The following is a 12,761-nucleotide window of genomic DNA, read 5'->3' as shown; positions in this document are numbered from 1 at the left end:
GGGGCATGCATCATGTATGACCATCAGTGAGCATCTATGCACATGACAAGGTTACACATCACCAGATTACAAAAGTATGACCTTAATTTTCCTATTGGATTCACTGCATTGTCCACAATGGCTACTGCATTCAGATCAAGGACTGAAGGACTTCTATATACAATGCATACTATAGTGCAGATGTTATATGCCAGACAGCCACAATGCACAAAAGCAGTCAAGCAAATTTAACTTCTTTAATAAAGACACTTCTAGGATAGATCAGCTGCATACAAAAGAATGGCCTTGATGTTGGCGTTCTCACTTGACAAATGCCACGGAAAACCTAAGTGAACACGAGGCAAGATTACACAAAACCATGAATTCATGTACAGTGGCAAATTCCTGTGATCTTCCAGCCCGTGAAAACATTTCCACCAGTCACAGCAGTACCGACCCCAACGCATCCTGCAGCTCAACCTTCTAAGAAGTTTCTACAAAAGCTTCACGGCCTCTTTCAGGTGGAGCATTTTAAAAACTGCAGCCATGTTGTCATTCCATTGCAGAAGCGCACCAAGAAGTTAAATTATGTGGCATGATCCCTTTGGGGGTGGGATGCACCGGGGGGGGGCAATAAAACTGATCTTAAGGCTTATTAAAAGCAATACTTGAAATCTGTTCTGGGCCATGTGTTAAGTCTCTGTCCCTCCTAACCATGTAGCCAGGAAGTGCCAACCAGCCTGAGAGCTTAACAGAGTGCTCCATGAGCAGTCAGGGCCTCTCCTCACCAAGGCAGCCAGGAGTACAATGCGAACTGCTGTCTGCAGGTGCAGAAGAAGCAGACGTGCCGTTCTCTGGCTAGGACCACTTCATAGTTTAATGGCAGGAATATCTGGGACAGCCTTGCAACAAAATGAGTTGATGCTTCCCCAGGCCCAGCCCACACCTAGGGGCTCTAGGGCCCATCAGCCACACCCACAGCCACAAGCCCTCCTTGGAAGCCCTCTGGGCAGTGATGCCAGGTGTCTGGTAATTACCATACTTCTACAATAATTGTACGATGTACTATCAATAATAATATAAGTGCTCAAAATATACGATAATTTTTGACGCAGCTAATTGATGCAACATATTTAAAAAACCCAAGTCATACTCTGGGAGTTTTAACTGACTTTGGGGCTTGCTATCAGCACTTTCTTATGCTTGCTTGCCTCAAAATAAAGAACTGCTTCCACTTGGCTAACCCAGTTTTCACTCACTCACGGGACAGAGCGAGCTAGACTAGAGTGAGCAATATAAAGTAAAGGAGAAGACTCGCACACTTGTTTGCACGGTGTTCCAGGGTACAATAGTTTTTTTTCAGCCAATACAATCATTGTGAACTTGCAATACGATAATTTCACAGTTAAGAAACGCTGCCTCTGGGCTGCACGGGCCACCCACTTGCTGGGCCAGGAGGAGAGCGGTCCACCAGACGCCACACCCCCCCCCCCCTCCCGGGGGCGCCCGCGGCCGCAGGCGGCTCCCCCCGCAGCCCCGCTCCGGTCCCCCCTCACTCAACTCTGTCCCAGGATCCGACTCCTACTCCCGCTCCCTGATTGGTCAACGTGCCTCGAGGGGCGTGGCCAGTGTGGAATGCTGAGTCTCCGCTTTCCAGAACCGGACGGTCCTGCTGCGGCCGGGACGCGCGGATTGGCTGAGCCGCCGCCCGCCCCGCCTCCCCCGGGGGAGAATGGAATGTTGCGGCGTCTGAGTTCCAGCGCGGGGCGGCGGCGGCGCCTCGGAGCCCCCGGGCGGGCGGGCGGAGCGGCCGAAGCGAGGATCCGGGGACGAGCACCAGGTAAACCTCCCGCGCCCAGGGAGCGCCCGGCCCGGGCCGGCGCCGAGGGGCGGGTCCTTCCCTGCCCTGCCCTGCCGTCGGGCTCCCCCGCGCGCCGGGCACGAGCGGCAGCCAGCGCTGAGTCCCTGGAGCCGCGGGTCGAGATCAGGGCGCCCGGCCTGCGAGCGAGCGCGAGCTCGGGAGGCCGCCCCGGCCAGCGCCGCCCTTTCCCTTGAGCCCTTTTAGAGCGGCCTGAGCTGAGCCGCGGGTTTGGCCGCCTGCCCTGGGCCACGAGCCGCCCAGCGCGGAGCCCAGGTGAGCGGGCAGGCTCCCGGGACGACAGGCCAGAGTCGAGGTGAGCCGTGTGCAGCCAGGAACACGCTCCGCTTGTTGTGGGCTGCCCACCTCCGCCCCGCCTGGCGTATCTAGCCTGGAAGGTCTTCGTGGCAGGCGGCCTCCGCCCCTTGCTCTGGTGCGCCAAGCCCGCGCTGAACAGTCGCGGCACAAACTTCTGTAACTCCCACGGCATTTGATGGCGGCAGTTCTCACCCTTTTCAAATGCACGTTTTGCAGGAGTCTGGTATTCGTGATGCACTTTAAGAGCCTTGGTTACCATGAGCCATGTGTAGGCAAAGAAGAAGGTGAATTTCTCAGTACCCACGTGCGTTTCAGTATGAATTGCCAATCTCGAAGCTTTTTGCCATCTAAGGAATAGCACTCGTGTCGAGTGCGTTTTATGTGGTAAGCTCTCTGTGTTTCAGAACATAAATATTAGGAGAACAAAGTCTCTAAACTCAGGAAATCGGCATCAGTACTCAGCTCATCTCTTGTGACGGGCTCTGGCGTGACAGTCAGGAAACGGTTTCATTGCAGCGCTCTTTTTCTTTCAAAACTAGCTGTGCACCTAATTTGCCTGCACCATCCCTGGAATTACATGTGCAGATTGTATTTGCTCACACAACTGTTCTGTGTGGTTTTTATGAACAACTAATTTGTGCCTACAATCACACGTTCACTTTTGTACAGGCAGTTGCATGCATCTACATCTCTTAAAGAACATGCACCTTTAGCAGCCCAGGACTTTGTACCATACAAGGGCAGTTGTTTAGTACCAAGCCAAAAGAAAAGCATGCCTGGGAGCAGCCTTCTCTTAATGCTCAGCTGCTCTTTCATACTTAGGCCCAGTGGGGATTCACAGACTACACCTTCCTCTGCCTTTCTGCCAGCAAGACCCACTCGGGAGAGCTGGGACATCCAACATGCAGTGGGTTGGCTCCCACAAGTTAGGTGCTCCTGCACTCAGCATTGTGAGTCTCCTTTCTAGATCTAACTTTTGGGGTACCCCAGCTGGGAAAACATACCCCAAGCCAGCAAGCCCACGTGAAAAAGTAGTGAGCTCCAGCGTCCAAGGAAATGTTCCCCTAGGACTTATTCCACAGCACTTTAAAGGAACAGTTGCACGCTTAATTGACATATGCCAAGGAACCATCTCTTCAATATTTAAAATACAGTTGATGAAATACTGCAGTTCATCAGTAATGTCATCACTATTCATGAAATATGTTAATTGCATAATGCTGAACTAGAGCTAACTGAATAGAAGAGCCATTTATCATGGTCAAGGGAAATTAAACTACTCTTCAACCAGCTACACTTACTATGCTCATCTTGCTTTTGTTGTGCCTCTTTCTTTTACTTCCTCTCTGTGAATATACTCCCTGCTACTTTTCCCATCAGTTCTGCAGGTTGTTTAAGGTCTAGGTCTGTAGGGAGAACATTTTTACTCTTAATGGATGCTTGGAGTATTTGAAATGTTCTGAAACCAGTTCCCAAAGGACAGGTAGCCCCGCTGTGCAACTGGACTCTCCCTGTGTTTGTGTGTCCACATGCTCTGCCGTTCACTGATCAATCTTAGGAGGCAGATAGAGTCATATATTTATTTACTAACTACCAACAATTCTCTGCAACAAACTTTGATGTAAAGCAGAATTAAAAGAATATTCACCCCAATTAATTGGATGGATCAGAATATATGTTTTGATATATTTTTAATTTACTTATTGCTTTGTAATTTCTAATGTACGGGTTCTCACTGCAGTGGTGGGGCGGGGAATGTTAACTCCCAGAAGCCTGCTTTGTTCAGCAGTAAGAACATTTCTAAACTCATGCAACACCTTCCATCCATATAGAAAACGAAATAGCATTTCAAATTAATCACGTTACCAGAGTAAAATTGGTTTTGTCCCTAAGCAACCTAGTGCATCATCCATAAACCAAGTGTAATTTACAGTTCATCTGAGAAGTTTATGATGTGGTTACACTCCCTTCACTGAGCCTTTAACTCCTTAGGGAATAAGTAGAGAACAACCTTGTTGTCTTTCTGGCCTGTTTGATTAGATATTCATCTTTCAAGCTGAGGTACCCAGCAAATTTCTAGAGGGTATATAAGAGGAAGGAATGGAGAGGCAGAAGGATGGAAAGGGGAACTGTAAAAGGAGGGAAAGGTACTAAAAACTACTCCATGATATCCCAAGGTTGTTGGAAAGATTGTAGTGTGAAGATAGTGACATACAGTGGCATTTTTATTGTCACGATCACTGGGGTACATGGCAGTGTGACCAACTTAAAGAGGGGGATGTGACTTCAAACTGAATTAAGACAAATGTTACTGTAGGTGCAGATGCCCCCCTCAGAGATCATGGAGTACCAGGGAAATCTAACGAAACTCTTTCTCCTCCTACCCCAGCACTGGCAGTACTCCCAAAGGGAGTGTCATGATACATTTTTCTCTTTCCTTGAGTCAATGTTCTGATTTCAGACTGCAGGCTGGGGCTCTCAGTGTCTTAGTACACTGTCATTCTGCACAGGAATAGAAATCCAGATCAGAGCAGGACATGCTACAGGCAGTTCCTTTGTTTCTGTCTCATTTTGGAATTGGAAAAGATGCTAGTGCACAATCCGATTTTCCCTTTAGTCCATGCAGCAGCATTCCCACATTTTCTTTACTGCATAGGAGCCAAAAAAGCATGATGGTTAAAATGTTCAAAGGATGAAAGTCTGGTTGGACTTTCAACCACACTTGGGGCATGTCTGCAAGAGAGATTTGCTGCAGAGCTGCCTAATTAGCCTGGCAGTAAAGTCTTATAGTGTCTACATGTTCAGCCCTATAGGCCACAGTAAACTAATTGTCTCCCCCATAGGTTAGTACTTGTAAATACAAGTAATACCCTGCTGCGGTGTTCTTTACTGCGCAGCAACACGTGTAGACACTGACAGAGCTGGCTGGGACATGAGGGCACTTCAGTGTGGGGCTGCCTGCCAGCTAGCCCCATGCTGCGGCAGTCTCTTGCCCAGCCAGCCCCTCCGCAGCATGTTATGCTGGGTTGGAGCAGTCCTGGGCTGACGGGCTGACCATTTGGGCCCCTGCCACCTGGGACTGCTCCGACCCAGCTCAACATGCTGCAGTCCCAGGCACATGTGTAAATGTGGTGCCTGAGAACAATACATTCTGGCCCGATGTGTGCCTGAGTTTGTGTCACAATTGCATGGATAGATGCACCCCTGAATTCCTCAATTACTTTGGAAAAAGGGACTCTGGATGCTTTCAGAACTTTACTGAGGGTCTTGGCATAGAAATCCTCCATCTCTAGTGTCAGTTCTCTGTCTCGTTCAAGGGTAGGCAACCCCTGGCAGGGCTACCAAAAGGTGGCACATCAAGGCATTTTGCTTGGCACATGCGCCTCTGGGCAGATGGTGGGGAAGAGGCCAGGGCTGCGCTGCCACAACAGGGCTCGGGCCCCTCGCAGCTCCCCCCATCTGCCCCTGGCACACCAACATCTTACAAGTGGAGGTTGCAGGTGTTCTTGGCACTCTGGCCAAAAACGCTGCAGACCCCTGGTCTAGTTTATGCTCACCTGTGCCCCTCCACACGCTTAGAAGTCTAGTCATGCTTCTGAAATACAGAGGGTTAATCTACAAACTACAAAATACAACAGTAGAGAAAGCGGAGACCACGGTCACAGAGAAATGCCTCCAAAGAAACTAACCATCCTTCCAGCATGCGTGCGTGTGCGTGTGCGTGTGGGGGATGCCAGGGCATTGTGTTTGAACCCGGCTCCACCTTTATTAGCTGCTACATATTTACTGAATCAGTCTCAAAACACTCACATGGCATGAATCTCAGAGCCTTCCTGACATATGTGAGGCTTATTTAACCCGTTTTTCAGATGGGAATACAACCTGGGAGAGAAATGGCTAAAAGCAGGATCATGAACCTACCCAATTTTGCACTGATAATCCCCAGATTTATCTGCAGTACTGTGCTGGATCCCATATTCCTCCACACAGCTCCAGCCTGGTTTCATCCCCTCCTGTTTTCCTCTGACTTTCTATCATGCCTTGTCCCTCTCATCTCTCGCTCCTGTTCTAAGGTGTTGTTCCTATTAAGCTCAAACGGGAGAATCCCTAACCTTGGCAAGACTCCCACACTGTAAAAACATGTGTGCATTTAACCCAGGGCCATGTCAGGCCTTCCCTGTATGACTGTTCTCCAGTCCATTTATTGTCCTATTCCTCAGTCAGTCAGAGAGGAAGAAAAAAAAATGTTTGCACAGAAGTTAAATTCTGACATCTCAGTGCCTGTAGCAAAACCCACTTAGGCCACCCTCTCCGTCCATCTGACAAGCCAAGCAATGACACAGCTTCTTAACTCTCCCCAACGCAAAGGGGATGTAGTTAATCCCTTACAACAGCATTCAGAACGGTCTTGTTTGGAGGAAAAGGTCTATAGAGCATTAGTGAAGACCCCCATGTACCTAATGACTCCCTTGGCTTTTACAGGCTACTCTGAATCCTGTTCCAAAGCTCCTTGTGACAGCCACGTTGTCACCATTTGGAAACGCTGATCCCAGCAGTGATCTGGGGGAGAGCCCGGGGAGAACTGTAGCTGCATTCCTAACGAGAGGCTGTTACTCTATTCAGTTGCGTGTGCAGGGACCTGAGTTTGTACTTTGGAGAGCAGAAGGCATGGTCTGCTATAGCTTATCTTTCAGGGAAGTTTTCCAAGTCCAAAGAAATTCCTTGCCATTTCCTTTAGTGAGAGAGAGGGAATAAAAATCTCAGCCAGTTTCCTTCATTCTAGTAATGTGCTGTAGAAGTTTGCGCTGTAGTTGGGTATAAACTATACTGCACATTGATTAACAGAGGTTCTTAACACTGTCTGAATCCATTAAATATCCTGTGGTGTCTCATCCCTCTGAAAAAGTCCATCCTGAGAGAACTGAGTCTAAGTCCCTGCTTAGGGACCGTCTCCTGCTTCAGGGGAAGTCACACAGTTGTTCTCTGGTGCCTCCTGTAGCTTGCCTTCACCTCACCACATATAGGATCTCAATAACTCTCAAAAGGTAACCAGTGTGGCCTTCTCATGATGAGTAAGGAGTAGACAGATGCTCCCAAAGGGACAGGAGCATTTCGGAAAACATGGCTGCTTCCTTTAGGTTCTGAAATGGGAGCAGGACTTTTCTGAAAGCTTGCCCCTGAGCTCCATGCAAACTCTACCGGGAATTCAACTCAGTCATAGAAGATGAGGGTTGGGAGGGACCTCAGGAGGTCACATCTAGTCCAACCCCTGCTCAAAGCAGGACCACCCCCAGCTAGATCATTCCAGCCAAGGATGGAGAGTCCACAACCTCTGGGTAACCTGTTCCAGTGCTTTATTACCCTTCTCATGAGAGTTTTTCCTAATATCTAACCTAAGCTTCCCTTGCTCCAACCTGAGGCCATTGTTCCTTGTTCTGTCCTTTCTCCAGACTAAATAAGCCCAGTTCCCTTGGCCTTGCCTCATAAGTAACGTGCCCCAGTCCCCTAACCACTTTTATTGCCCTCTGCTGGACTCCAGTGTGTCCACATCCTTTCTGTAGTGGGGGGCCCAATACTGGACACAGGACTCCCCAGTGCCAAATGGAGGGGAATAAGCTCTTCCCTACATCTGCTGGCAGCACTCCTACTAATGCAGCCCAGTACGCTGTTAGCCGTCTTCACAAGGGCACACTGTTGGCTCAGAACAGTCTCCTTGCCCCGTTCTTAGATAAATGATTGCATTCAGCCATTCTCAACATGCCCAGTAATTTTAAACAGGCTGCTTCTTGTCTAAACCATTTGACCAGCACACAGCAGCATCAGACGAGTGCTCTGGATGTGGTTGTGGTTTCTCTTAAAGCACACAGAGGCAAAAGGTATTACCTGAATGCAGGGTCCTCTCTGTGCCATTTGTCCAGAGCCACTGAAGCTAAGTAGTCGAGGTGCCATGGGATATTTAGAGCTTCTGAAAACCAGTTCTTTAATGTAACAAGGAGTTTCCTATTGGCCATTGCCTGAACTGCTAACAGACTCGGGCTTGCATGCACATGCGATGAACTCTGAGCTACCTTGCTCTGAAAGGAAGTGGCTATGTTTCTCATGGACGTTATGCCCTAAATACAGAACCAAAGCAAGGAAGTGGCCCAGGTGGGGGACATTAAAGAGCTGCTTTCCTATCAGACGTACCCTTGTACATTAAAAGGAGTGTTGAGCAGGGGGTTAGTACTGTGGAGGTGGAGGGAGGAATGAGTGTGCTGCACTCTGCTTCTCTTTAATACTGATTATAACATTTTCAGAATGATGTGTCTTGTAACTGCTGGAGCAGGAGAGATGGTTGGTGTAATGAATGCAGCTGTTGAGCTGTGTGGGCTTGTTTATTTTGAGGTTTTTGGTCTCCATCCACAGAGAGCTGCATCACAGGGGAAGATGAGGACTCAGAACATGAGTGAACGTGCAGTTCACCTCCCTGGGATGCAGCCTGAATGCTGGCCACAGCAGCTTTGGTCTCTGCAGGGACCTGCTGGCCACTCCAGTAGTCTCACTGATTTGAATGGACTTTATTCCCAATTCCTAAAGAAAGACAGTGCCCACGAGCCATCTCAGCCCAAAGACCAAGGACTGAACGAACCCACAGGCTGCGCTGACTTTCCACCACATTGGTCACTACACTAATAAGGTTTTCAGTCTAATAATAGCAGGGAGTTCAGCCACGCTCACATCATCATCCACAAGGGTGAGTGTAGATGAAGTGATAAAAATGCTTGCAGTAGCAGCCTCCTTGCTCCAGTTGTTGGTAACAGGCTAAAAATCAGTAGAGGTGCACCTGTGAACATGACACCTTCCAGAGCAGGGAAGAGGGACAGGGAACAGGAAGGATGCTTTGGGAAGGGTCTGAGCCACCTGGCCAAAGCAGTTTAGTTTTGATGCCTGTCAGTCAAATACACTTCAGAAGCACAGTTGTCTTTTAAAGAGCATTGCAAAATGTTAGTCTAAGTTCACCACGTGCTTTGTTGCAGTCGTACCTATGTCAGTTTGGTTTTACCCATACAGTGATCCCAGTAGGAATAAGTGGTACTGCTACACAGCACGTTTATGTCCAGTATACAACTGAATCCACAAGGGAAAGGCAAGGGTGGCAGGGGTTGAATCATTTAAATTACACAACTTCAACTATGCCAATTTGTTACAGGGCACATGAGAGGTTTGATGTTGCCTTCCTTTTCTTTTGAAGAAAACTCTATGGAAAGTCATGGTTAGGTATTGCTACTACTGAAACTTATCTGGAGAACTACTTACCTCTGTTTAAATGTGTTGATCAGTTAGGAACCTATTTTTGATGCAGCTATATTTGCCGAACACAGCTTTATAATTGTATTTTCCCTTCCTGCTTCAGTGTAGGCCAAGATGGTGGATCATCTGGCAAACACGGAGATTAACAGCCAACGCATCGCTACTGTGGAAAACTGCTTTGGGGCATCGGGACAGCCCTTAGCTGTGCCAGGAAGGGTCCTTCTCGGGGAGGGAATTTTGACCAAGGAATGCCGGAAGAAGCCCAAGCCTCGAATATTCTTCCTTTTCAATGATATCCTTGTGTACGGAAGCATAGTGATCAACAAAAGGAAGTACAACTCCCAGCACATCATACCCCTTGAAGACGTCACCTTGGAGACACTGCCAGATACCTTACAAATGAAGAACCGATGGATGATTAAGACTTCAAAGAAGTCCTTTGTGGTTTCTGCTGCCTCCCTCACAGAAAGGAAGGAATGGATCAGTCACCTGGAGGAGTGCATCCGGCACCTGCTGACAAAGACCGGGCGGCAGCCCTCTACTGAGCATGCTGCCCCCTGGATCCCCGACAAAGCGACCGACATTTGCATGCGCTGCACACAGACCAAATTCTCTACCCTCACTCGCCGGCACCACTGTCGGAAATGCGGGTTTGTCGTGTGCGGGGATTGCTCCAAGCAGAAGTTCCTGATGCCACGGCTCTCCCCCAAGCCCCTGCGGGTCTGCAGTCTGTGCTACAGGCAGCTGATGGCAGAAGAGAAGCAGGAAGGAGGTGACCAGAGGCAGCCAGAGCAAATCCACTCTGCCAAGCCAAGGTACGAAGCTTCCAGTGGTGAAGACAGTGACAAATCTGACGACGACAAAGTGGACCAGTGGCCAGCAGATGCAGAGTTTTATACCTCAGTAGTATCTTGGTCGTCATTCCATAATTAACTCTTTCACTGTCAGTTTTTAGCCTCCAGTGCACATACAGAGCTCTCAGTATTTTAGCAGGGAGCATACATGGGAGAGTGAAATTTTGGCCCCTATTTATGCTATTTTCTTTTTTCAGACAATTAAAAGACCTAATATTGTGCCTGATACAGTAGCAGGGCAGATAGCAGCAAGGCAGCATTGTCTAGAGTATGGGGCACTGGCCTGGGGTGTGAGAGACCAAGGTTTATTCCTTGCTCTGCCACTGGTCTACCAATGGACCCTGGGCAAGTCACTTTACCTTCCTGGTGTTCCTCTATAAAGTCTATGTATACTGACCTCTTACATGCTTTGAGATCTGTTATTAGCAAGAGATACAAGAGCCAAGCAGTATTATGGTCTCGAATACACTATTCCCTTGGATGGGCCCTGTCGTGGTGGTTAGGGAGGCCAGCACTGTCACTGCCAGCACCTTGTCTGTGGAGAATGGAGAACTTCAGTTGCCAGGGCTGGCATTTTTCATGATCACTAAACCCACATAAATCAATATATAACATACATATATAGTGTATGCCTTGTATGGAGTCCTGGCTTGTGGCCTTCAGTTAGTCTGGTGCAATACCAGTAAGAAACCTGGGTTTGACTTTCACACATGGCTTTTAACTTCAGGAAAGGGGGGGTTTATGTGGCCCTAGCCAAGATCCTGCTGACTTAATGCAGGCTACATTAGCACAGCATTGAGGAACTCAGCTCTCCCACCCCAGAGAGCAATAATTATGGGTAACGAGAGGGTAAAGGCTTATGTAATGGAGTGAGGTAAGAAAGAGGCTTCAGTAAGACACTGGCTCAACTCAGCAGGATCACCCCACCCATGCAGATCCCCTCTCTCCGGAGCTAATGACTCAACCAGATATCAACATTAGTGGCATGAGGATTGAAGAGCTCCAGCCAGCTGGGTGATATTGTAGCATAGGATTGCTGTGCTGAAAGGAAGTGGGATGGGTGTGTGACCAGGACAATACGGTCCTGTGAGGTTCTCCCACTGACCGTCAGAGTAAGGTCCCAGTCCTGCAGACAGACATTAAAGTGCTTAATTTCAATCCCAAGCATTTCCATTCACTTCAGAGTTAAGCACGCTTGAGTGTTTGAACAGTAGGAGCTGAAGGTTATATGTTCAACTAGATTTGAATATTGATATTCAAAATGTCATCTCAAGTGAGAAGCTGCTTATTCTAGCATCCTATCATAGTATCACGTGCAAGTAAAACACACCGAAAATTGGACAACCACAGTCGTATTGCAGCAAGTAATTATACAGCCAAAGATCAGTTGCTGCCTTTTTGGCATATCTTGTGTGCTTTATATTCCGACTCTGGAGGCAGAGTGTAAGTTGAGCATTACTTTTAACATCATAATCGGTTTTCCTTAATGTAATCCAATCTAAATACTGCATTGCACACCAAATGATCAGGTTGGTTTGGGGGTGTTTTTTTTTAATTAGTAATTTGTCTCATTTTATATTTTCCTTCTTTGTAAACTACCAACATCCAGCCAGTTTGTACTATTGAACTGAGTGAATAAAGAAATGGCCAATAAGAAAAAACATACAGAAGTGATCAAAAGTGTGCTGTTTTAAACCAAAACAAAATATCTTACACAAATAGGGGCTTAGATGCTTTCATGTCCAGTCTAGCACAAGTTCAGCAACAGGTCTTCAAATGCTTGTTATTCTGGCTGTTTTCTTACTACCCAAAAGTGAGTATTAGTACAAAAAAAGCCAAGTCTGCTGCTTCCCTCCTGTTTGTTCCATTCTTTTGTCTGACTAAGTTTTCCCAAGTCTTTTGCAATCCGTTGCAGCCGTCTATGCTAATTGAAATGGTATTTTCCGGTGGGGATACAGTGGAGAATGGGCCAAGAAACCTCATGACCAAAAACAGATGTTTCTGGTTTTTCATGTAATAAAAGAACTTCAAGTCCTGTTTTTTTTCCATCCCTCGAGTTCCTGGTCATAATTATAAACAGCAATGATTGTATTTCTGATGCCTCCCACCCACAAGGAGGGTGTATGGGCTACACAAACAAAGTACAACTGTAAAAATAAGCAGTCCTTAAAATGAATCTCCCAAAGCCAAGAGGAGTGCAGTCATTAAATCAAACGTCCATAATGTAGGTATAATTTGTCACTCACAGGTGTTTCCTAATTATTGCCTCAGAGATGAACTCTGATTTTAATTGATCTTTTTGCCCCTGGGAGGTAAGTTTTCCTCCCATGTATGCAGATATGATGCAGTTAACAGGTCTTCATCTATGAATGGATTTTACACCCTTTTGTGTGAAGGTTGGTCCCACTTAAACATCTTAGATTCAATTTCTAAATTGACAGTGAAGCCAGAACTGTCTGTGA

General features: G+C 47.5%; 1 protein-coding gene across 1 annotated transcript; it reads left to right on the top strand.

The window, feature by feature from the left end:
- The first annotated feature begins 1,632 nt into the window (after positions 1-1,632).
- Positions 1,633-12,335, top strand: PLEKHF1 (pleckstrin homology and FYVE domain containing 1). Its single transcript, XM_090063378.1, has 2 exons — positions 1,633-1,819; positions 9,549-12,335. The coding sequence occupies exon 2, from the start codon at positions 9,560-9,562 to the stop codon at positions 10,376-10,378; it is 819 nt and encodes a 272-aa protein (XP_089919504.1). The 5' UTR covers positions 1,633-1,819; positions 9,549-9,559; the 3' UTR covers positions 10,379-12,335.
- Positions 12,336-12,761: the final 426 nt, after the last annotated feature.

The sequence above is a fragment of the Crocodylus siamensis genome, chromosome 9 (assembly GCF_052110815.1).
Source record: "Crocodylus siamensis isolate JL-2025a chromosome 9, ASM5211081v1, whole genome shotgun sequence".
Classification (NCBI taxonomy): domain Eukaryota; kingdom Metazoa; phylum Chordata; order Crocodylia; family Crocodylidae; genus Crocodylus; species Crocodylus siamensis.
The sequence above is the reverse complement of the archived record's forward strand: the minus strand, read 5'-3'. Positions and strand labels throughout refer to the sequence as shown.